Raw genomic sequence first — 27746 nt, forward strand, 5'->3', positions numbered from 1 at the left:
TTGCAACTTTTTCTTATTTCCGAAATTAAAATCAGTGATGAAAGAACGCTATTTTGAGACTACTGATGACATTAAAGCAAATTCATTATAACCTTAAAGGCCATTTCAAATAAAAGTATCCAGTATTGCTTAGCAAATTGTAAACACTACTGGGAACGGTGTGTAAATAGGGGAAGGGAGTACTTTGAAGGGGACAAGGACCAATAATCTCTAAAATTAATAATATAAATTAAAAAATTAAAGTTTGGTTATTTTCCAAAAGACCCCATATTATTTTTTTTTTAATTTGGTTTAGTTCATTAGATTCATCAAACATACAATATCTTACCATTTTACTATTACTGATTTAAAAAAGTTACACTTTTCAATAGAGTATTTCAGAGAATGAAGAAGAAAGCGAGTGAAGAATGAAAGAACTTCTGAAATAATATTTGCAAAATAAGGTTCTATGTTATTACATCTTTCAGATTGTACTTCAAACTATTTATTAAGTTATTTATAAGAAGTGCAGCTTTCCTATGCTACAAAGATAATCAGTTGTCATTCCTTGTGCTGAACCTGCAAATAGAATTCAGTAATATCTTTGACCAATAGTTCAATTTCATGTAACAAATACTGACAAAATTATTACAATATCAGTTTTATAATCTGTTAAAATTATTAAATTCTTTAAAATCAGTCTCATGAGAAATTAAATCCATAACAAGAATACTGTGAACAGAATACAATCCAGTATATGATTAAAACTAATACACAAAATATATAGAAAATAAACAATAGCAAATTATGAGAATACAAATATGTTTGCAAAACAAAACAGTACTGCAAAACCCTGTTTTTCTTTACCCAAAATAGTTTTATAATTACTATCCTGAAAACTAAAAGAGATTAATCTACTTGATTTATTTACTTCCCTAAAAAAATTCAAAGTTACATCCCATTTAGGTTTAACAAAAGAATGGCAACTGATTCTCTTTGTAGTCCAGGAAACCCATAATCATTACGAATAACTTCAATGAACAGATTGAAGAAGAATTTTAAAGGTGTGATAACATGAACGTAATCCTGCAAATATCATTATTTTCAGAAGTCATATACTAGAGTACTTCATCACTTCTTTAATTCACTAATAGTAAATGGAATACCTTGTATATTGAATGAGTCTTTAATAAGAGAAGGTCCACAGAAAAAAAATAACCATTATTTTTTTCAGCAAATAATATGTAATAAATCAAACTGAAAAATATATATTACTTAAACATTTGTATGAATTACAGTCAGTAAAAAAAATTACAAGTAAACTACACAAAATTACATCATGTAACAAAATTATTTACTTTTTGCTTATTACTCTATTAAAAGATTCATTATTAAAATACATGAATAATGAACACAACCTTAAAAAAAAATCTTGGAACAATCAACTTTTCATCAGTTAATACTTCATAAACTCCTTCAAAGAGATCATAGCACACTTTAAATATCTAAGCTTGGTTCTAAATTACAAAAATTAATTTAATAACTCGCATAACTCAGTCCCTAATATCTTCATCATCCTCATCCTCTTCACCTTCCCTACTCATATCATCTTCATACAAAGAACTGTCTGGAATCTGAAAAAAATATCCATTTACACTGATATTGAATGTTAACCAAAATTATACTTATTTGGAATTACAGATATTAAAAAAAATAAATCATTAATTACACAAGCTGGTAAAATTTGGATTGTGGAATGTTTTTTAACTTTTTAATTCCTATGTCTTTTTTGGTGCTGAATTTTAAAATAACTTTCTTTTTTTCCATCACGTCAGGATTTTTCACAAATTTCAAAATTAGTAAAAAGTCGAAAAATGCAAAAACTGTTACATAAAACAGACATAAAACTTTTTTTTATAATAGCTTAATATAGTATATTCACTTTTTTTGGTTTATACTATGCATTCTTATAGCTAATTAGTTGAGTGATCTAAAGAGATTGAAGGGGGGGGTTTGGGTTGAAGATGACAAGACGGTGGGAGTGCTTGGCTGACAGGTTGTGACAAGACTTAAAAAGATGTAACATGTTTATTGGCAGCTAACACACCACTCATGCACTGTCCAACTACTATCAGTGCTGTTTCAACTGTTTTGTTTTTCGCAAACACAGACATTTTCATCACCAAAAAGGACATAGAGATTGGAACATATGATAAAGTAGTTGGAAGACCACAAGGCCCAAAACAGACCCTTCAGTGAGACTTGGATAGTGGACTAAAGTGATCCTATGCGGTCATAAAAAATGAAAAAAAAATAATACTAATTACAGACATTAATAAATTTCTTTGATCAAATCTTAATTATAAATGAGAATTTTAGATCTGATGATAAAACAGAAAGTGACGTCAGAAAATCATAAAAGATAAGCTTACATGACACTTTAAAAAAAAAAGATTATAATACATTTTTATGAAAAACTGGATGATGTGGAGATATAGCAGGCACTGAAGTCACCTTACTTACCACTCTTACCACATTAGTATAAACCCACTTTCTTGGACATTAAGGATCTGTGAACCTATCTATAAAACACGTAAAATGTCATCACAAAAGTTACGCGATTAAGAAATGCTGTTAAATTTACAGAAATCATTTTCAGGGATTCAGTCCACTTCAGCTAAGTGAGCCAGTATTCACACTTTAGGCGAATCGAACCACCAACTGAATCAACTGAACTTATCCAAGGGAAAGACTAACATGTTTGCCCTTAAAATCAATTTTAGTTCAGTTCCTTAGAGATGGCCTGTAATATTATTTATTCTTCTAAATGCATCTGGACTAAAGCACATCTGATTGTAGATTCAAATTGTAAACCGATTCAATATTTATAATTAGATGAATGATTATCACTAAGTTAGAAGTGTAACTTCCAAAAATATTAAAAGAAAAGAGCGGTAAGATTTGTAACATTAGTTCATCAAGACAAATGAACAGAAGAGGAATGCACGTGATTTCAAGAGAAATGAACAGAAGGTCCACGTGGATTTGAAAGAACGAAGAATGCTTACCAAAACTGGAACTGAAAAGCAACATTTTTTTACAGTCAGGGTAAATATTTCTGTGTAACATAGAAACAAATCATTATAAAAAAATACTTTATTAAATAAGTGGAACTCAGTGATTCTGATAAAACAAAACAACAAAATTTTTTTCTATTATGGAAATTGCAGTATTGAGTAATAACAGCAATGAAATAATAAAATTTCATGTAAAATTCACTGACTCAAAGTGATGTAAACTGAGTCAAAGCAATAGTATAGTTTATTTATTATTATTATTAATTTTTTTAAATAAATAATGAGAAGAATACTTTTTCTATAAACATTACAACATATTACAAAATTAAGTACAATTTTGTATAATAGAATATCTTGTTTCAAAATCGCAACTTTTGATATCTGCTATAAATATGATCTCTAAACTAGTCCATAAACATCACCACTTATGACTTTAAAAATCACCACTCTAGGATAATAATATTCTTGCATACTTACACTTATAAATCTATTAGATACAGCATAGAATGTAAATGCAAATACTACAAATATTGAGGCAATAATTTTATTTTTTAGAGAATAAGGACTATCATCATCACCAGTCTTGTCCTTTTTATCCCGAAGTTCCTTTTGTTTTGCTTCGTATGCTAAAAAGAAAAAAGTTAATTTTAAAGCTAGTTAAACACTTAATCAACTAAATAAGATAAATAATATATAAACATATTATTTTTTATTCAGTATTAAAGTAACACATGTAAATGAATTTAATAACAAGAAAATATAATAAAATACAGATTTGAAAAAACATCACGGTATTTAACAAAATTATCCTGCACAATGAGCCTCTGAATAATAATTCATATATTATTTATCTCTAGTTGCAGTAAACCATTAAAAACAGAATAATTTACAATGTTTCATTACAACATAAAATTAAATTGAAAATTCAATTCTAATTGAAAAACTTAAAAATTTAACAATTGCATATAAATTCCCTGCAAATTTACCTTAATAAATTTAATGCTAACATAACTCAAGATTACAAGGCTCCGATTTTATATTGTACATACATGTGACACTAATATGGCTACTTTTGTTATAAATTTCAAGTAGTATTGACTTATAATTAAGCAAAGAATATGTAACAAACATTTTTTAATTAAGTAATGTATAGTAACCAATTACCTAAATATAAGAAGTCATGTTCAATCGGTAAAATGCCAATGGCTCTTCAGCCATTGGCATTTTACCTGTCATCTTCACAGCCTTCAATTTTTCTTTCTATTCTTTTTTTCTTAAATAAATGTTTAACTCAATATAGCATTAATCAAACTGAAATTTCATTAATTCTAATCAAATCTCAGAAAAAGAAAATAAAAGTAATTAAAATTACTTAAAGGCTAATAGTGTGATAAGGAAGTAAAGTATGAATTGCGAGGGCAAAGGATGCATTCAGCAAAATGAGAAGAGTGCTATGTAGCAAACTAGATCTGAGACTAAGGAAAAAACTTGTGAAATGTTTTGTATGGAGTGTGGCCCTTTATGGGGCAGAGACATGGACTATTAGTAAGGAAGAGGAGAGAAGATTGGAGCCCTTTGAGATGTAGGTTTGGAGGAGGATGGAAAAGATCAGCTGGACAGAGAGAGTTCAAAATGAGGAGGTGCTTCGTAGAGTGGAAGAGAGGTTGATTATTGAGATAATAATAAAAAGAAGAAAATGTAGTTGGTTGGGACATTGGCTGAGACATGACTGCCTGTTGGTGATGGCATTGGAAGGATTTATAACTAAGAGGAAAGCAAGATGTCAGAGACGAATGAAAATGGTAGACAATATAAAAAAGGAAGAAGTTACTATAAAATGAAATGGATGCCACAGAATGGAGGGTGGCCATGTGAAAATCTGCCTTTGGGCAGAACACTTATTATTATTATTATAGGCTAATAAGACTATGGGAAGAAACGAAATTAATCTTAAAAACAATCACATGTTTTTTTTTTTATTAAAAAATTTGTATATAGTCTCTATTCACATTTTATATGTAAAATTAAACAATATTTATTATCTTAAAATTAATTTCTGTAACAATTATTTAAAAAAGTATTCCAGAAATACCTTTCATCTCACAAATTTCTAATTTAACCACCTGTAACTGGTCTCTAGAAATAAATGTAATAAAAGGTTTGTAGCCAAAATATTATTTTATATGACTAAACAAAGAAGGTTTCTTTGTATTTACAAAGAAAATATCTAAATTCTAATTAATAGTATGTGCAATTTTAAAAATAAATTGAGTTTTGATATAATTCACAACTGTGTTTGGGTTTCTTAGTCAAACTTATGAAGCTCATCTATAAACTTCTTCAAAATTAAACCATTGTCTGTACACAAATTTCCGTTCCAAATTAATATTGCTCTTCCAGATGTATAGCTTTAATTAAAACCTTCAATTTCACAGTAAATCATAAGCGTGATTCACGAAGTTACTTTGTAAACCAAAAGGACATATAACAATCCTTCAAAATCAGGTGGTACCATTTGTTCTTTTCAAACACGAAATTTAATTAAATCATTATTTATATTTAATTTATATAAATATTTATTTCAACTTAAGGAAGTAACATAACATAACTAAAGGAATAACACTTAATCAGCTCAGCTATGATACAACGCTCCCACAGGATTTCTTATCCCTTGCACTTCTTGATACATGCTCAAATTCCTCAAACTGCATTTTATCTAAATGCATTTCTTTATAACAATTATTTGCTCCAGAATTCTCTTCAATGATCCATAATAGCCATAGAAACTAAACCCATTACGTTTCTTAAAGAAATAACTGATTTGCTGTTAAAACTAAACAAAAAATGATACTCTTATCTTTGAAATACCAGAAAATGGCTTAAATTGATAAATATAAATTAAATAATGGCTTAAATTAATATTGATGAATATAAAGATATAAAGATACAAAGAAAGCAAAATTATTAAAAATGTACAAAATCTGTTCTGCAGATTTCTTCAAAATTAAATCTTACATTCATTTGTCTTAGCTGCCACCGCTCTACCTGGAATCCCTCGCACTCCAAAAACACGTGCTCAGCCGTTTCTTCTTGTCCACATCGCACACAGTTACGACTCGGCGCTAAACCAAAACCATGTAGCTTGCTGTTAAAATCCCCATGGCTGGTCAGGGCCTGCATCATGTGATTGTCAACCATTAGCCACTTTCTTCCACATCTTTCCATAACTCTCGGGAAGATCGCGTACGTGTGTCGTCCCTTCGTAGATGTATCCCATCTTTGCTGCCACTCTTCAAAGCCTTCTTCTTCGATTGCTTTCACTCTTCGTGACAGCAATTCCTTGTCGACACATGCACCCAACTTTTTCAACTCTCTGATTTTTAGCCGTTCTCTTGCTGTTATGTCCAACGGCTTCACACCTGCCACAACACAGACTGCATCTCCAGACACCATTTTGTAACCCTGAATGACCGTTAACAAAATCAAACTTTGTATACTCAACGGTATCTCCCTGAAATGCACCAACACCATCTTGTGCACACATATCGATGCCGCATACAACATTATTCCTTCCGCTAGACCTTTATACAGGATCTTCAACATCTGGAAATCGAGTCCCCATTTGTAGTTGACAACTCGCCTGATCTTATTGAATGCCGCGTACGCGTTTCCACAGACCTGAGTCACGTGCTCCTTGTAATCTTGTCGTTCATCAAGGATGACTCCAAGATGCCTCTGGGTTTTGGCATATCTTATGTTCTTTCTGCCATCTTCAGCAAAGAGTAGATATATTTCATACAGAAATGACTGATTTGATGATAAAAATAAATAAAGCATTATACTGTTATCTTTGAAATAATAGGTGATTTAAATTGATGAGTTTAAAAATTCAGTCAAAAAAAGTAAAGTGACCATTGGTTAGTTGATTTTATTATTAATGTAACATGGATTCATCATTAAAATCAGGCAACAACAGTAGAAGCAGATGAAAAACACCATAGATAGCAAAAACGCAAAAATAATCATATTCATATAACACAAAAAAGTATAAAAAGATTTTCCATCTACAAGAAAAGTGGCTACAGATTTTTAGGCTTCTTAAGGTGTAGTGCTCATAGGCTACCTGGAAAAAGACTTGAAATGTGCTATTCAGGCTTAACATCCACATCTGGCCAGAAAGTGTTTTTTTACCACAATAATATGCCTGTACACATGTCTTGGGCTGTTGCTACAAAGCTCTATGACCTACACTTCAAAGTGCTTTCATATGCGCCATGCCATATTTACTGGATTTGGCTTCCAGCAATTACTTTCTCAACCTAGAAGAAATCAGAATGAGGTCAAAGACCATTACTTTACAGAGTTGAATAATGTCTTATTCATATGGCACTGGATAATGCCATACTTATCATTTGTACGAGTTTTTTTTCAAGGTCCGAACGGTCGCAAAATAGAAAACCCACGCAAAAATCAGATGAACCTTCGTGCATATGTGTTGCGCAGCGTCTCTAGTATGGCCTTCAATCATGCCGCGTCACTTCGTTTAGTACTGAACACACAGCTAGCGTGTTCATCTCCCACAAAGTGTGAAGTGCGTGCGGTAATTCGATTTCTTCAGGCTGATGGGTGTAATGCAGCTGAAATTCATCGAGGAATAAGTAATGTGTACAGAGAAACTTCAGTGAGTGACAGCAAAGTGCGACAATGGTGCAGGAACTTTAAAGCAGAATGTACAGATGTTCATGATGCAGACGGTCAGGGAAGGAAGCGAGTGTCAACCAATGATCTCGTTGAGCGAGTGGATGAGGCAATTCAAGAAAATCGTCAGTTCACAATTTCTGTATTGAGCGATTTGTTTGCTGAAATTTCAAGGTCAGTTCTCTACACCATTGGGAATGAGAGAACTGTGTACGAGATGGGTTCCCAAGATGCTGTCCGACCATCACAAAACAATGAGAATGGACGCCTCCCTAACGTTTCTCCAGCGCTACCACAATGAAGGAGAAGATTTTTTGAACACAGGAGACGAGACATGGGTCCATTTCAAAACTGAAGAAACAAAAGAACTATCCAAACAGTGGATGTATTCTCATTCTCCCAGTAAACCAAAGAAGTTCAGGTGAACCTTCTCCAACAGAAAGTGTATGGCTACTTTGTTCTGGGACCGGAATGGAGTTCTCTTGGTGGAATTCATGGAATATGGCACGACCATCACTGCAGCCTCATACTGTGTGACTCTTCAACATCTGCGAAAGGCAATTCAGAATAAGCGGAGAAGAATGATGTCATCAGGCATTGTCTTTCTCCACAACAATACTCGGCCGCATATTGCAGCTGTAACAAAGAAGCACCTGCAGCGTTTTCATTGGGAACTGTTTGATCACCCACCATACAGCTCGGACTTGGCTCTATCCGATTTTCACGTCTTTGCTCACATGAAACGCTGGCTAGGAGGACAACATTTTGGCACAGACATTGAGCTGCAGACCAGTGTATAAACATGGCTGAAAACACAGGCGGCTCTGTTCTATGACGAGGGTATTGCAAAGTTGGTACAATGCTACGACAAATGTCTAAATCGGAGTGGCGACTATATAGAGAAATAGCGTAACTATGTAAGTACTTGTTACAAATAAAACTTTTTTTATTTTCACTGTGGTTTTAATTTTGTGACCGATTGGACCTTGAAAAAAATAACCCTCGTATTATATTCACTGGATTTGGCTCCCAGTGATTAGTTCCCTTCCCAAACCTGCAGAAATGGCTCTCTGGATGAAGATTCATTTCAAATGATGTTAAAGCTAAGACAACCACTTACTTTAAAGAAGTGAACAAATCTCATTATACTGAAGGTATTTAAAGTTGGAGAGTCACTGGTCTAAATGTATCAAATTGGAAGGTGACTACAATGAAAAGAAAAAAATTTCTAAAAATCTTGTTTCTTTTTCAGGCCGAGAACTTTCCAAACAATCCTTGTATTACATAACTCAATTAAACATTTTGTCTTAACACTTCATCATTTAAACTAGTTGTTTTGTCTTTATAAGAGACAAAGAAATTTTCCCATCTATTTATCTAAATATAGCTTCATTTCAAATTTCATGTACCCATCTAACTTTCAACATCCTTCAACACCACATTTCAAATGCCACTATTCTTTACCTTTATGTTTTACCTATTGTTTTGCCAACATAAAGTGCTTCTCTCCACACAAACATTTCTAAGAATTTCTTTCAAGTTCATACTTCTATATTTAACATTAGGTTATAATGGGTATTCAAAAAGTGATGCAACCTTATTGAAGAATGTTTCCTTCTCTTGTTGCAGGTTTAATTGTGAAAAATTGAGGAAAAATGGGTTACGCAATGCAACAAAGAATATTCATTGTCTCCCAATAGATTAGATGTGCCAGTTATCCCCAGACCCAGAATGCCTTCACAGAAAAGTATGCACCAAGACTTCCATCATGTGGCTATATGACAAGTTCTAGGTCAAGTTCCAAGAGACAGGGAATGTGGCAAATGCAGCCAAAAGTGGTTAGCTGAAAGTGCTAACAGAAAAATTAATGCAAGCTGCATATTCTGTAAATCCCAAGAAGTCTGTGCAACACCTATCTAGCCAATCTGGTCTCTCTGTTAGTAGTGCTCACTCAGCATTGTACAAGTGTTTAAAGATGTATACATACAGAATTTGTGTTGTTCACGAGTTGTTACCTGCAACATTGGAAAACATGTAGCTTTCTGTCAGTAGTTCATGTCATCTGTAACTCCAAATGGGCAAGAACCCGATGACTGGTTCTGGTCTGACGATGCTTGGTTCCACCTTGACAGATACTTGAATGCACAGTATCAAAACATTTGGTGTACAAAAAATCCACATCAGCTGCACAAGTCTCCTCTGCACAGACAAAAAATGGGTGTTTGGTGTGCTTTGCTATGTAGGTGAATTTTCAGAGTGAGTGCTACATACAGATAGTGCAACAATCTGTAAACACTATACCTGCATACCAGCTAAAGTGAACATGGTTTCAGCAGAACAATGCTTCACTTCTTACAGGCAAGAACACTACGTGACTTTCTTGGATCAGCGTTTTCATGAATAAGTGAGAACATCTGTCGGCTTGATCTTATCGGGTCAGCGTTTGACCTCCATGTAAACTGGAGGAGCCAGGCCAAAAGGGCAACAGTGGAGAGTTGTATAGTGTACTTAGCAAAGGAAAGGATTGCTGAGGGGATCTCAGCAATGTTTTTTGTTGTTGTTTTTGTCCTTTGTTTTGTTATAATGTTACTGTGTTGTTATTGTTGTGTGTAATATTTTTATGTTTCGTTTTTATGTTTTGTATTGTTTGTTGAACTCACTTTTACCTTCTACAAGTAGGTAGTTCAATTCCTTTGTTTAGTTAGGTTCTTTCAGTCTTACTTAAGACGCTGTGAGATGTGTTTTGTTTTGAGTTCATTAAATAGTAATACACCGATGTGAATGCCACGACTGACATTCCCATCGGTGGCATCATGGCCGAGGTGGACTGGAATATGTCAAAAGCCGAGGTTTCAAAGATGACCTCCAGTAAAGCCCATAAGGGCTCAAAGCAGACGGGGTGGTGAAGGGTTCCTTTACGGGGAACAAGTGATTTTGAAGAGGTTGTGGCTCCCTCAGTCTCCTGATTTATTCCCTGACTTTTTCATGTGGGAATACCTTAAGGATGCTGCCTATACAACTCATCCACACATCATTCCTGAATTGCAGAGCAAAACTGAACGATATGTTGCTGCAACTTCTCAACAAATGTTATAACACTTGTTTAAGAGCATGCAATGTCATATTGAATTATGTGAATCACATAATAGAGGCTAGTTTCAACAACTGTTCTAACTTACTCATTTTCCCATTAGGTTGCATCACTTTTTGAAAACCCCTGCTAGTTATAAATACTTTTTTTTATGTATTAAAGCTCTCTTTACTTAATCCCAGTCTGCTTTTGATGACTGCATACTTCATCCATAGTTTGTAATTTTACAAAACCATAAATAAATAAATTTCTTACTTCTGGTATAAATGTGTTCAAACACCTTAGTAATTATTATTTCCTCCTTTCTATCAATTTTCATTATCTTTGGTTTATTCTTATTTATTTTCAGACTGAAATTGTTTGCTAGCAATAAATCCAAATCATTCAGAATTTCTACTAAACAATCTTTCATTTTTGTCAAAGAACAACATCAACAAATCTTAAAGTCTTTATTTTTTCTCTTGGATAGCTATTCCACTCTCAGATTTGTCTTTAAGTTTCTGTACTACTTTTTCAAAAGCACAAAATGCAATGGAACTAGTAGAGACAGTACCTTCTCATTTTTTCAAAATCATAGCTTACTTTTCTTTATCTTTTACTTTTATAACTGCAGCCTGGTTCTATGCTAGAACCAGTACAATTTAAATTATCAGCATTTCTCTAACTGAATTTTAATAATTTTTTTTTTAATTTTAACCAGTTTATTCTATCTTACAATACCAAATTATTCTGTAAATTTACAAATTCTATATAGATGGCTTTATTCTTCTTAAAGCTGTTTTCTAAAATTAATCTTGAGGACTCGAATGGCGAACCTTGTAACCCAACACTCATTCTTTTTTTTTTATTAAAGAGGGCAAAAGATGCTTTCGCATAATTATTGTCCAGAATGAACATAGAACATAATACGATATTACAAAAGAAACCATAATTAGATAATTATTAGACACTCAAATAAAGATGCAGGGCATTAAAAAACAACAAAGCAATCGATAGTATCATTGTACTGTTACCTAGAATATCTTGGATATTAGCTCCTAATTTATATATGCCGTATAACCCACACACTCCAACAGTATGTGGTGTATTGTTAGTCAGCAGTTGCAGCAAACATAAACTGGTGCATCAGTCTGACTCATTAGGTGTCCAAGTGTAAAATTAGTTCATGTGTACTAATCTCATACATTTATTATTTGCCTTATATTTTATTATTTGCTCTATTCATAAAAGCAAACAATAACCTCCTCTCTACAGTTATTCCAGATTGAAAAGCTCCATGGTACGGCAGTATCCTTCGTATGTCAGAGTTTATTATCTACTGTAATAGCCCAGTCACCTTGCCACATTTCTTGGAGAGTGTGTTCAATAGAATTAATAAAATCGGTAGTAGTAACACAAGCAGTAAAAGACGGTTGGTTGGTACAAGCATCTTTAGCAGTGAAATCCACACGTTCATTACTCGGGATTCCCATATAGCTAGGGATCCAGCAGAAACTCACTTGTATATTGTGACTGTTCAACTCAGCGACTGCATTATGATTTTCATTGACAATAGGATGTTTAGAATACAAATCTTCTAAAGGTTGGAGTGCACTACATGAACTGCTACAAATGAGGATATGATGGTATTCTGAAAGCCACTCTCATTCTGAAAACCAAATCAGGTGTTCGTGAATTACAGTTTTCACAACACCTTCTACACATCTGTAAACTACCCTAGTAAGTATATTCGAAACGTGAAATATTTATGTGGTAGGTTTTAGAGTTTTTCTGCTTTCAGTAGTATAAATATAATTTTGTTTCAAAAATGTATTTATATCTATTGTAGAATATTCAGAACAGATACTATAAAATGACATTAACTTAATTCAGAAATGTTAAACATAAAGACAACTGGTCAGAATCAGAGCATATACAGAGAATAAATGTCTGACACTTAAAGCTCTCACTATATTACAGTATTGGTATAGGATTTTTAAAAACAAAGTTGAATTTTGAAAATAAAGCGACTAATACAGTAAATCAATTGACAAATTTGATAAGAGAGAATTTTATAAAAATTTGACTAAAAAAATAACAAAAGAAAGGAAGGAAAAAATATGAAAGAAATTGGAACATTCCATCAAATAAAACTGGATTCAAAATTGAAAAGAATAGGTATTAAGTGCTTAATCTTTAAGCACTTTCATTGTTTTTCAATATTGTCTTTCTGATGATATTGCACAATCTTCTTGAACAATCTCAAAACAGCAGTAGTATAAGTAAACTATCTAAAAGAAATCAGAACAAAAATGACACTAAAGATTTCCTTCAAAAAGGCAGAATTCATGACCAACATCAAAGATTCCAAGTCCCTAAATATAAAATACAGAAAAATCAAGAAATATGAAAAGTCAATAAATTTAAATATCTGGAAGAAATAATCCAAATTAATGGTTTAGATAAAGAAGCATATCTTCTTTATATATTATTGAATATTATATTCAATAATATTCCATGAACAAGAAGTATATCAAGAGCAAGAAAAATGGAACTGGTTCACCAACTAACAAAAAATATTTATAACAAAAAGAACATCTCAATGAAAGCCAAAATCAGTAATACACTATAGTAATCAAATCAGAAGACCTCAATGCATCAGAATGCAACTTTACTTTAAATTCACATGAATTTTATTTACTTATTTATTTACATAATAACAACAGACTTACAGCCTCTTAAAGTTACTAACTGAATGAATTTTGTAGCGTGTGAAAAATGCCAAGCCTAACCGAGACTCAAACCCAGGATCTCTGGATGAAAGGTCAAGCCATTACAAAATAATTATAATAGAAAAAAAGGAAAATCTTGAGAAAATCATAGGCCTAATGAAAATAAATGAAAATGAAAACAAATACAAACTCAAGAGGTAATAAGGATTTTTACAAATACAATGAAACTGAGAAAATATCAAATTCCATCAGAAAAAGAAGAGCCAAATTCTTTGGCCAACTTATGAGAATTGAATTATAAAAGGCTCACAAAATAAATTTTCATCCACATTTACAACATAAAGAATGAACATTAAACGATCTGTGTTTTTTTAAAAAATCTTAAAGAAATATCTTAAAGACACAAAATAAGGTACATTTAGATTAGTATACAATTTTAAGTATTTCCAAGAGAAGGAGGAAAAGAAATCAATGTCCGATCAGAAGAGAGAAGGCAAAATCAAAGCAAAGCAGGGTGAGACCATAATGTAGTATAATACTAGAGCTCAATCTGTTAGGTCATACTATGCAATTAACGACGACCTACCCTGTTTATTTAATTTTTTCTTCATTAAAAATCACTGTTTATTTAATAACAAAATATAAAATGGCAGTTCTTATAACCAAAATAAGAATTTTAAAATTATTATAAGAATATTAATTGATCAGTCAACTGATTTCAAAATCAATTAACAGATTAATTTTTATTTCAATGAATGAATCATCAGAAAGATTATTAACACCCAAACATGCCAGCAAAGGATTGCATAACTTTCCCAGATTTTCCTACAAGACAGATTTCTATTTTAAACTTACAATTGAGTTTTTAAAATTAAAGACTTAATTACGGGCTATTTAGAGTACAATTGGGAAAAATAACAAAATTTTCAATAAAAAAATGTGGGGGCAGTTTGCTCAACAGCTAGCTATAACATTTTTAATAACTGTTACACCTTGAAAAACAGGTAAGTATCAGAAATTATAAAAAATTCAAATTTTTTTTTCCATCTTAAATTAGGACCCATAGAACGCTTGTTTCTTTTTTAAAAAAAAGTTCCCATGTCATCTACATCTATACTAGGTACAGTTGGATTTTCAAACATGAGAATTAAACATTAAAAAAATGTATATTTCAAGTATGGTTTTCAGCTTCCTTTTTTTTGGGCTTAAACTTTATTTATTAGCATAATTATTTGCTTCAATAAGTCAGGCCAATTTGGTTCAATGGACAAAAGGTTCAACAAAATTTAAAAAAATATAGTTTATTAAAAAAAAATGTACGTTTATTACCAAAGAACAAACTGTTCATCTTCGATAAAGTTACAAAATTAAAGAGTAAAATAAAAAACTTAAACCCCACTAAAAAAAAATTCAGTAAAAATGAAAAAATTATTTTACCATAAATCTATTGTGAAAAAATAAAGACTTATTTTTAAACCAGCACCAAATTTTAAATGAGTTACAAGTAAACAAAATACATATTATGAAATTAGAAGTGCAAGAGGTACAGATTATGAAGTTTGTTTGAATTTGACACCAAATTCAAGAAATAGGTTTTTAAGATTGTACTGGGGGCGTACTGGAAAAACTATTTTTTCTTTTTCAGTGCAATTTATTTTATATTTTTTTGGAATCCATTCAAATCAAAAAAATTTATTTATGATTATATTCACTACATAAGCTCAAAGCTTGTGCAAGAGAATGTGGAATGGATATTTTGTAGCACATGAATAATGCCATGTCTGCCAAGATTCAAACCTTCTGGATAAAAAGCTGATTACAATTATAAATCATTATAAACAGAATATTTTAATGCATAATTGCATATACTGTATATATATATATATATATATATATATATATATATATATATATATATATATTTATGGTAATATTTTTATAAATGAACCAAGATAAATAGAATATTAAAAATGTAATATTTTTTACATTTTAGGAAATGGTAGAAGAATATTCATTTTTCTGTGTAAATAATACAAAACAGTAAAAATGATTGTAAAATATTACTGAAAAGTTTTGTTGCATATTTAAACTAAAGAATTCAGAGTAATGCAAGAACATGGAGAATCTGTCATTAATAGAAGACTTTAATACTGTATGTAGATGGTTCAAACAATTCATTCAAGACGGAGTAGGTACTTTGGATGATATTTTTTTTTTTGTTCAAATTAAGCAGGGTTTCATCTTTCTGTATATATTGAAAACCAAAACCAATAGAATACGGAATTCTGAGAATCCTCACATTTATCATGAACGACAGTCAAAAAGGTATTCTCAAAAAGTTGATGTTTGGTGCACGTTTTCATGACAAAGAATGATCGAACCCATTTTTTTAACAGAAATATTACTTGCAGAACGTTATTCAGAATTAAAAAGAGCACATTATTATTATAAATTTCATAACCTTGCTTGAAATTTAAGAACAAAACTACTGGTTACATTAAGATGGTGCTACAAACCTTGCTGCTGATTTAACTATTTAGTTGTTACATAAATATATTGATAACCGTATAATTTTTGGCGGATAATGACCTCCATGGTCCCTCCTGATCTTTTGCTACCAGATTTCTATTTTTGGGGCCATTTGAAAAAATAACTATTTTCAAGATACAGCACACTTTGGATAAACTGAAAGAAAATATCAAGGACATCTTGTGATAAAGAAAAGTTGCACTTAATTACGAAAAGTTGCAGTTAACACTTAAGGTGTGCAAGGTGGTGGGCAAGTTCCATTTTGCATCAATAATGAAGGTGGACATTTTCAACATTTATAGTGACATGTAAGTGGAAACAAAAATTCTAAATATCTAGTTAGTCTCTTGTAATGATATAATTAAATTACTCTTTTATTGAATAAATACAATTTGTTTTACACATAGGTTGAGTGACTTTATGAACACTGAATACTGTAAAATATTGAACTAGTAATTGTGTTCAAAAAAAAATTTGAAATAATCAAAAGCATAGTTTATTTAACAATCCTTAAATAAAATAGTAAATGAGCAAAAACCACAAAATTACTTCTCCAACAGTATACTGTTTAAAGTTTTGCTGCATTATAATGCAAACTTAAAAAAGTTCAATCTAACCAGTTTTTTGAATGTATAAAGAAAGTAAGAAAACAAATAAGGAAAAGAGAAAAAGAAACAAGTTTAAAGATCTAAGTGTATTTAGTGATTCTCACTATATCACAAGAACAAGCGGATAAACAACCATATAATAAAAGAATAAAACCATTTAACATTTAATAAATAATATAATAAATATAATATATATATATATATATATATATATATATATATATATATAATATAATAATAAAACCATTTAAAAATTTAACAAGGAAAAAACTTAAATAGTAAAAAACAACAACACCAAAAAATAGATAACGCAGAACAGATTTATTATATAAAATCTAGTAGGATCTAAACAAGAATCTACAAGGGCATAAACAAGGAAAGACTGTAAAAAATACAAGAAAACAAAGTTTAAAATCAAAAAGAAGATTTGAAAAACGAACAACATAAGCTAACAAATAGTTACGTAAGTTCAAGAGGGTAAAAACAACTTTAGCCAAAGAGAAAATTTAACAAGTAAAGTTGTAATAAAACAGAGTAGAAACAATTTAATTTAAAAAGGATACACAAAACCACTAAAAAAAGACAATACCAAACAGTTCTATTGTATAAAAACTAGCATTTTTAAAAAAGAATCTAAGAGAACATAAACAAAGATAACTTAAAAAAAGAAACAGGAAAACAACAAACAAGAGAGGAAATTTAACAAGAAAAGTTCAAATAAAACAAAGCAGAACCAAATGTAATTAAAAGAGCATAAATAAGGAAAAGGAAACAACAATAATATAAAAACATGAATTTATAACTTAAAAAAGGTTAAGGTAGTTTAAGTAAAAGAAAACAAAAACAAAAATGGTAGAACCATAACTAAATAGTGCAGTGGGATTAGGCGTGATGGGAAGGGGTTACCCAACATGAAAATTTTAAGAAGATAAAAAAACATTTTATTTTTAACTGCTAAGTAAAACATTTCTATAACTTAAAATAAACATTTTTTTTGTTAAATTTCCAAAGCACACTTTTTCCTCATTTTTAATTTTACAAGACATGTTTTTTAAGTAAAGCTGTTTTCAATTTGCCGCCATTAGATGCGATGGAAATTGATGGCATGAGTGCAGCATTTTTATATCAATGAACATTTGTAAGCAACAATAGGTTAATGTTATTCATTTTAATTGCTGTGTATAGCCTGGCTGAAATAAGTGCTACAATAAATAATCCTATGAGTTGTGAAGTGCAATCAATAATTCAATATCAATTGAGTAAAACATATCTGCTGCTGACATTCATAGAAAAACTGTCAACATTTGCAAACCTAGTGTTATGTGGGAAGGTAAAGTTCACCAATGGTGTCTTTGTTTTGTGAAGGAAGAACGAATGTTCACAATGAACTATGTAGTGGTTGCCCGACTGTCATCACAGATGAATTTATTCAAAATGTGAATGCAAAAATCCATGAAAACAGAAGACTTACTGTTTCTCAAGTATCGACTGAATTTCCTTTTGTTTCACGATCAGTAATTTACGACATTAACTGAAAAACTGGGTTACAGAAAATTATGTTACAGATGGGTACTAAAATTGTTGACAGAAACACACAAAGAAAAATGTCTTGCTGCAGCTCAAACATTTTTGAGACACTACGAAAATGAAGATGATTTATGGAAACATGTGACCGATGATGAAATGTGGATGTCTAATTCAAATGTTGAAACAAAGCATCAATCATTGCAATGACAGCATTCATTATCCTCAAGCCCAAAAAGTTTAAGTGAGAAAGTTCAATGACAAAGTTTATGGCTACAGTTTTTTGGGACGCTAAAGAGATATTGCTGATTGAATTTCTTGAACGTGGAAGAACTGTTAATGCTGATACATACTGTGAAACGCTTATATAACTTCAATTCAAAACAAAAGACATGGGAAACATTCTCCAGGATTTTGTTTCTTCACAATAACGCACGACCTCATGTGGCAAACAAAAAAAATAACAATTGTAACGATCTCATTAGGAAATCTTCAAACATCCGCCTTAAAGTCTGGATCTTGCACCAAGTGATTATTACCTTTATCTCCATTTAAAAAAAGGCTTGCATCACAGAAGTTTGAGAATGATGAATTGCAAAACAAAGTAATTAATTGTTTAAATCACAGGCAGGAGAATTCTTCAATAACGGAATAATGAAGCTGGTATAATAATAAAATAATGAAGCCGATATCAAAAATATATTGCAGTGAATGGCAAATATGTACGAAACTAGTATATACGTGTAAGTTTATTTTGTTATAATAAAGCTTTTTCTATTTCGCTTATTTCAATTTTTATATCAAAATGGTCCTTGCTCATAAAAAATGCCTCATATATTAATTATGTAAAATTATATAAATTAGTAGCCAAAGTGAAGTTACAGTAAAAATATTTTCAAAAGAAAAGCTATGTAAATATTAGTTAAAAAATGTTTAAAAAATATAGAGCTTAGTAATAAATTAAATAAATATTTTTAATTTAAATTTATGTTACATACCATCCAAATCTTCCTTAAAGTACCGCTGAGATATTCTGTTAACAAATTTCAATAGATTTAAACATGCTTTGGCATGATTTTGTAATACATTTGACAGAAAGGGGGCTTTAATTAAAGGAGCTAAGTAAGCATAAACAGTTGCATCTAAAGATGTTGGGTGAGCACCAAAAAAAAAATCAGAATCACCCAATCTAGTCGATAAAGCAGTCAAACATTTTTCTGCAGATGAATAGACCTGTAACACAAAATTTAAAGGTAAATTTTTAAATCTTCAATTAATTTACAAGTTAAAAAAATGTTTACAATATATTCTTCTAAGAATATTTAACATTAACTCTTGTATTTGTAGCAATAACAAAAAAAGTGTTATGGTTATTCTGACAACTATACTTCTTATAAATTTTATATCTCATGCATCCTAACTATTACTTATGACAACTTATATAAAAATAGAAAAACAGCTGAAAGACATACCTCAGATTCAATGAATTCATTATTCTGTACATATGGAAAAAGCGCTTCAAAGTATAGTTTTGCTCTTTTTTCATAGCTACGTGGATAGTAAAAATTCCATGGTATTGGTAAAGTTTTGGCATACCATCGTCGTGTAAGTCCAATATAATTTTTTTCATCCATCCACCTAAAGTTTATAAAATTATACATAATAAAATAAATAGGTCACAATAAAATGAAACTAGTGTTAGACATACCTGTAATCTTTATTAAAATTTATTTAAAATATTAGAATAGAATACCTAACTATTACGTAAAATATATACATAAATTCTGATTATACAAAATAAAAACAATATTACAAGTGAAAAAATATTAACCACATTATGTGCAAAATGATTTATCTTTACATTACCATGTGTCCAAGAAGTAGTTCAAGAAAAAAGGTTTTAAATTAATACTAGGTTTTATGTAATACTAGCAATAAAGCAAAAGGCAAAAAAAAAAACATACAGTGGGCATTAAAATACAAAATATATTATATTATATTGTACCCAAATCCTAAACAACGCATGCTATTTTCTTTGATAGAAAATGTATAAAATGCAAGTGCTCTGAGTTTCCTGAAGATCCTATTCTTTAGTTTCAGCATTAAAATAGTCCTTCCCGTCTCTGAAGATGTTTTGCATACTGTTATTTCTTAGTTTAAATTTCTTACATTACTCATTAACTTACAAATTTAATCTCTACCTGCATTCTAATATGTTGTAATTTAGTCAATTCTGGAAAATATCTTTATAAACAATATTTGTTGTAAATATTTTTTCTGAATCCAGAAGTAACTTGTCTTGCTCTGGCCTGTGGACAATTTGAACTTTTTAACATCAATGAATCTTCACACTCTTGACAACACAACATACAGGTGTCTATGCCTAAATACCAGTTAAGGTAAATGTCTACTTTTACCATTGTTTGACTTAGCAATTTATTGATTATCATTGTAAATTCATGCTTTACAGGAAACTGTTGACTTTTTAGTATAAAGGGGAGATTGATAAAGCTGGCTGCATTATAAGTCGAGGATGCATTATTCATATAATGCATCTTGAATACTCACTTTTTCTACTTCAAAAATTATTTTTATGCCTCTGCAAACAGATTATTTTGCGTCATACACATACTTAGTATTTGTAACAGACTTTCATTGCATCAACTATTTTCTGTCATTTTAATTCTTTAGACTGCAACCTAATCGAGAACAAGAATGTATAAGTGAGCTTGCTTGTGCTGCTCACCATTATCAGGGTGCAGTTCTCTAATATGGCAATACATTGCTCCATTAATTCTAAAACAATAAGGTCCTTAACCTTTTTTGCTGACAAGTCTTTTTTTGCTCACATCAAAGCAAATCCCAGAGAACTAATTATTGAACATGTATTTTCCATAACATTTTTAGAATGCTCGTGTTCATTTTTCAGAGTTGTTGAATTAAAGGGTAAATACGGATGTGGTGCAGTTTATCTGCTCCTTTGGAGTAACATGTAGAATACATTCTGTCAGAAGGTATTTCACCAATAAAAAATAAACAAATATTTCACCAATAAGTAAATTGTTTGGTGCTACAAAATTGACAGATCTGATTAAGAGCATCACATAAGTGTCTGCCTACTTCACTTTCATCATCTACGTCATTTAGGGCTTCGTGGCTGATAAATTTTTTTTCTTTTTATCTCCGCTTCATTTTACTTTATTCCATTAATTCACGACATTTCACTTCCAATCATTTCTATTTTCATTTCCATTTTCGTTGTTTTTTTGGATGCCCAAGAATCAAATGATCATAGTAGTATCCAAATCATCAAGATCATAATAATGTCCCCTATCTCAATGGCCTGAGAATCTTAAATTATACACTGTAGCACTATTCCTGATTGTTGGTGTAAGCTTCTAAATTTTCTTTAAAAATTTGAAACTGAAATTATGAGAAAAATTTTGCTGCTGCCACATTTTCCACTTTTCCGACAAATTCACCATTTGCAGACATAAGACTTAAATAATCTGAGGAATTCTCCATGGATAACTGGAAAGTGATATCTTCTGCAATAAAAGCTGAACATTCATTACAAATGTTAACCATTTCTTGAATAATTAAGACATCAGAATGTGTCATAACATGATTGAGTATTCTGTAGAAAAAAAGAGATACACCTGACAAACAATTTTCATTGCCAACAATTGATCGTATAATTAGCGGAGCCATAATTTCTGTCGGTATATAACAAAAAAATTTATAAAAAACAGCCAGAGTAAAATAAAAAAACCCATTAAATATTAATAAACCACTGATTACACGTATCAATCAATTCTATATAATCTAATATATTGCATATCTAGCTTATTAATATACCTATAGTTATTTTACTTAAGTATTTACTTTAAATATTGTCACTACTAATAACATATGTTGTTAAAAAGATTCCAAGCGCTTAGCAAGAAACTGACCAACAATCCCATTTATGGCCGAAACAGCCCTGCAGCGTTGGCTGGAGAAGCTGTTGCAAACTTGGTGTGGCAAGACAGTTTGACAATGCCTTGCACTTCAGCTAAACTACTCATGTTGAATCATATTGCTAACAATTCTCCAAGTATTTTTAAAAAATACTACGACAAAGTTCAAGAATTTACATTTTGATATAATTCTCTCTAGTTTTCTGTCGCGGAATTGATTGGAAAAACTCTCAAGTCTATATAGACTTAGGAATTTTTCCAAGTTTTTTTAGAAATTTTCAAAGGAAATAGAACTTTCACGATTTTTTACAATTCTACAAAGATATGCTGTTAAATGACAGCAAAACATTTAAAATCAGTTTAGTAGAACTGTAGAAATAGAGGTTACCTTAGAGAATTTTATAATTGAAAAGCACCGTTTACAGTCCTGCAGATGTAACTCTGATAATCCACCTCATTCTACACTCTGGTGAGAATGTCTACAAGAATTGCTTCCATAGCTCCTATTATTGTTTGGTGTGGGTGGTCGAATGACTGAATTTTTTTTTGGCATAGGATGTCTTTTAAATAGCCTCAAAAGAAGAAATCCATCAGCATCAAATCGGGACTTTGAGGTGGCTGAGCATTGGGAGCTTCTCTGCCTATCTGGAAACAAGTCGTTGAGTACAGTCCGCACAATTTCTGCACAATGCAAAGGCTTGAATCTGCTGGAAAATTGGACCCTCCATTCATTAAATTTGAGAAACACAAGTTCTCTAACACATCAAAGTACATTAAGCTCATAATAATCTGCTCAAGGATAAAACTGGCCCAAAAATTTGATTATGCATGATACTACACTAAGACATTCACTTTTAGATAGTTGTAAACAAATTCATGTGGATTTTCTGAACACCAAACTTGACAAATAAGGTGATTCATGGCACCATGTACAAGAAATGTTGCATCTTCAGAAAATAAAATGCGCTGTTGGTAGTTTTCATCAGTAGAAGAGTAGAAATGAAGTCTAACATGGCAGTTACTCTTTGTGACTTATCATTAGGTTTAATATCTTGGAATAGCTGCAGTCTACAAGCTTACAAACATCATAGACAGGGCTTTTATAAAAATTTTAAGTTGATGACTAACACTCCGAACTAAAAAGGCAATAGTTGGAAAGATAGTTGAATTCTTTCTGTGTTTTAGGCACTTCTTTTAGGCCTATCTAGTGATAATTCTTTCAAAATGCTTCAAAAACTGTGTGATCAGTTTTTGTAAACCAGAATAAATAAAATAAAATAAATAAAACTAGTATAATTCATTGAAGATTTTTTTTTTTTGCAGCTTAAAAATATGCCTGAGAATAGAGCCCTAACCAATTACAATAAATATCCTGCCATTAGATCAGACCTACCTCAAAGGGCTTCAATCAATAAACAAACAGTATTTTGAAAATATAAATCAGAAATTTACTAAATAGCACATTATAATACAAAATTCCAAGCGAGCATCACAGAATCCACAAAATCAATCATTTTAAAGTTCAATTAAGCATATTATTTAGTGTTCACAACGTAAATTCTCATATACCTTATGTAAGAGAATTTCTTGAGCAGCTACCATTTAAACAACAAATGGTGAGATAGATATCACATCTTTTCAACTATATTTTTCCAAAACAGAAAATTCAAATAAAACAATTTAAAAACTACCTTATAAAAAAATAGTGCACATACAACAGTTTAGTTTAAACAATCTTCTTGTTTCTTTTAAAGGGAGATGTAACAGTTTTATAAGCAAAATGAATAAGAAACACATATAAATATAGTTTAAAATAAAACAAAGATGTTACACAATTTTTTTATAATATAAAAAAGATGTAATTCCAAAAATAGAGATATTAATCATAAACCTACACCAGTCAGACACCATGTGACATTAGTAAATTTCTACTGTTTATATACTCACCATATGTACTGTAAAGCTGGATAAAGCTGCTCTTTCAACATAGCAGTGCAAGCAACCACCTCAGCGGTCTGTCTAGAATTTAAAGCAAAATCAGGACTAAAATTCTGAAACAAAAGGATATTAATAGTTAATAATCATCAACAAAAATTACATAAAAATGTATTTTGTGTATGCCATGTAACTGTTAGAATCAGAATGTGATATCTAACTCTGTGGAGGCAAATTTTAGTAAATCCAACGATTTCTTTGAACAAAATTAACTAACACAACTTAATATACAGAGTTATTCTGAATTAGTTATCTAAAAGCAACACTAAATAACAATAAATAATAAATTCCCTTAATTTATTTCAGAATTCAAATTGCAAAATTTACAGATAAAACAGATAATATTATTGATAATTACAGAAAAAACCTTTTTATAACAACCAATTTTTTAAATAAATGTTCAATATGTGACTTTCTCACTTCATTCAGAACACACCTCACCTGAAAATGTTCTCATCTCAATCTGCATGAGCTCTCTGCATTTACTTGTTTCAGCTTATGTAGCTGTCAAAAATCAGAAATGGTATTACACACACCTCGCCTTTTACACAACTCCTAAGAGAAAAATTCATTGGCATTAGATCAGATCATGATTGTAAAATTCTCCATTCAGTTGGCTAACTCTTTCTCAATACAAAATTTTTTGACTTTGTGCATTAGTCTTTCTAATGGCTTCCACAACGTAGTTCACTATATCAAGGAAGTCCTGGTTTTATTTTTGATTTGCCTTCCTATTACTTTTGATTTTCATGAAGAAAGCTGGATGTTGCCACTCCTAGTTTAATATAAACTAACTTGCAGATAAGAAGAATCTACAAAGGATTTAATGTTGCTGGACTTTCTGCAGCACCATGGGTGTTTTCTTTCATGGGACAGGTAACACATTTCTGTATCAGTTTTCACATACATTTACAACACTCACCATTAAAATGTACTTTTTTTAAAAATGACCAAAAAGAGCCTCTACTTAAGATAGCCAAAGAATGTGTTGCTATAAACTGGTGTAATACTTGAATGAATTAATGAGATTCTCATGTCTCTATCTTTTATCTAGTATTATTACAGTTAAAGGCTTGGAAAAAAACAGGTAATGAAAACTATCAGACAACTTGATAGCTTGATTACTTTGGAACTGAATAAAAACACAAAAAAGAAGTTTTGATGTTAATGCCACAAGTTTTAGCTGAACACTAGATATAAGTATACTTAATAATTAACAAATAATAACTATGAAGGTGTAAGTGCATAATTAATATTATAACAATTTTTTTTCCATAACATGCAATAATGTAACAACATAAATAAATATGTGAATTACAATAATAAAAAAAAAATTACTCACTTTTTTCTTCAAATAGTCTGATACTGAGTTAATGTTGGTGAAGCAGTGTTTACCATGTCGAAACACTGGAAAAGTACCCGATGGTGTCCAAAATGGGTTTAATTTTTTATGAATAGTAATTGCTGCTCCAGAAAATTTTGCAAATGCCTAAAAAAAAAAAAAAAATTAGTATAATGCTTAATATTAATCTTATCACAACTATAATTGATTCCAATCTCTCTGCATTGTTAGTTATGGTGATGAAGATATCAAATAGTACAAACATGAATTTAGTTGTACAAGAAAAGCATAAAAACAAAAGAATAGGAGTCCTTATATTGATGTTTTGCAAATATGGTAACCCTAAAATCAAGCCTATAACACTATAATCAGCAATAGTCGGTATTTATGTTCACATACATACATTCCCATCCCCTGTATAAAGAGCCATAACTCACATTGTAAGCCTAGATTGACATGTACAGAGAACCCCAAAAGAATCAGACTGAAACCAGGATTGACTAATGACAGGCCTTCTCAAATCTTTTTGCTGACTGCCTCAGGATACAGAGTTTGTCTGGAAACCATCATATCATTACTTACAATACAGACTCCCTCCATCAAGGATCAAATCTTATAATTTCAAACAGTTGAATCAGAAACCAGGGAAGTGTTAGAAGACTTTAATAGGGCAAAATATTCTGGTGACTGGGATGAATACCACAGCTTTCTCAGAAATCAATATAATATTTTGTAATGTACAAAGGGAGTCGAAGTAGAGAATAGATTCTCTCCATCAAGCATCAAATTTTCAGAAGATACAATATTCTTTCTCATAATTTTTATAAGAAAAGTATGGTAAATCTTGGAGAGACTTTGAAGATTTATCTAAACTTCCTATTTTTGGCAGGCCTAATTTTACAAGCTCTACAGCTATTTTCAAACAATTGTAAATATCAATAATGAGGTAGACCCTATCAGGAATTTTATCCCATCTGTTGCAGGTATTACTCTTTGATCTGAATAAGAAAGGGTTGTAACTTGAAAATTACATTGATAATCTTGCAGTATTTATCCAGAGCAAATAGTTTCATAACATTATAGAGATGATTTTGTCTAAATCATCGGTTCATAAGAAATGGTTGGAATTAACCTTCAGGAAAAAAAACCATATACAGAACTATGGAAATTGGACAAAAATTTACATCTTAAGTTAAACATTAGGAGTTTTCCCAGATGGGAATTTTCCCTGGATGTGAAATGGAATAGTAGTTATAATACAGACTTTTACACCAGGGGGTTTAACTCACGGGGTTGGCTAGTGGTAAATGTGTCTTCCCAAATCAGCTGACTTCAAAGTCGAGAGTTCCAGTGTTCAAGTTCTGGTAAGGGCAGTTACTTTTATACAGATTTAAATACTAGATCGTGGATACCAGTGTTCTTTGGTAGTTGGGTTTCAATTAACCACACATCTCAGGAATGGTCGAACTGAGACCATACAAGAATAGATTTCATTACACTTATAGATATCATACTCTTAAGCAATACCTGAATGGTAATTCCCAGGGGTTAAACAGGAAACACAAAGAAAAGACCAGGGGGTTCAATCTAAGGCAAATGTCCACATTTTTAAGCCTAACATTTCATCAATCTCATCTTCCTAGTTAAAATAGATGCTGTAGCGTATAGTAATATTAAAATGCAATAAAAAATGGTTACACAATAAGTTCACACATTTAAAAAGCTTCCCTCTTTCGATGCTTTATAAATATTGAAAATGCAACATTGCATACACTACAGAAAAAGTATCACATTTAGTTATTAAAAACAAATCTGAATTATATACATTTATAACAATATTTCTCGCCCAAATATACAATATATATTCTTTTATTCACCGACAAAAATTTTGTACTATTTCAGATCTGTAATAAAACATCTTAAAATCAAATAAACAACGTAGATGGTAACGTAAATTGTAATAAAAACGTATAAGTGTAATAAAACGTAACTTACTAAGGCTTCCAGACATTTTAAATCAACCGATGGTAACCCCCAGTCACCTTTCCAAACTTCCATTTCCATTGGTATGTTCATTTTTAAGTACTATAACTTCGAACTTATTAAAAAAAAAAAAAAAAAAAAAATCCGATACTGTAATTTTAAAGATACACTAAACAAAACTTCATCCTAAGGAATTTCTTAGGATGGATTTTATTGTTAATCAACAATAACCTAAACTAGCGCAACTTAA

The 27746-nt window shown here is 30.9% G+C and overlaps 1 protein-coding gene across 1 annotated transcript; it reads right to left on the bottom strand.

Moving 5' to 3' along the window:
- Positions 1 to 1200: 1200 nt before the first annotated feature.
- LOC142334338 (metaxin-1) lies at positions 1201 to 27739 on the bottom strand. The gene is made up of 7 exons (XM_075382305.1): positions 27509 to 27739; positions 25514 to 25660; positions 24124 to 24227; positions 19690 to 19855; positions 19216 to 19450; positions 3534 to 3682; positions 1201 to 1613 (listed from the first exon to the last, which is right to left on the bottom strand). Exons 1-7 carry the CDS (start codon positions 27587 to 27589, stop codon positions 1533 to 1535), a joined length of 963 nt encoding a protein of 320 aa, XP_075238420.1. The 5' UTR covers positions 27590 to 27739; the 3' UTR covers positions 1201 to 1532.
- Between the last annotated feature and the right edge of the window lie 7 nt (positions 27740 to 27746).

This window comes from Lycorma delicatula, chromosome 1 (genome assembly GCF_047948215.1).
Source record: "Lycorma delicatula isolate Av1 chromosome 1, ASM4794821v1, whole genome shotgun sequence".
Classification (NCBI taxonomy): Eukaryota; Metazoa; Arthropoda; class Insecta; order Hemiptera; family Fulgoridae; genus Lycorma; species Lycorma delicatula.

Bases quoted from the DNA above. Each gene is read 5' to 3' on its own strand.
- LOC142334338 (XM_075382305.1), bottom strand. From the start codon at position 27,589: ATGAACATACCAATGGAAATGGAAGTTTGGAAAGGTGACTGGGGGTTA. The intron at 19,856-24,123 runs GTGAGTATATAA...TATAAACTTTAG, and splicing joins CCAGCTTTACAGTACATATG to GTGGATGGATGAAAAAAATT. The intron at 19,451-19,689 runs GTATGTCTTTCA...TTTGTGTTACAG, and splicing joins ATGAATTCATTGAATCTGAG to GTCTATTCATCTGCAGAAAA.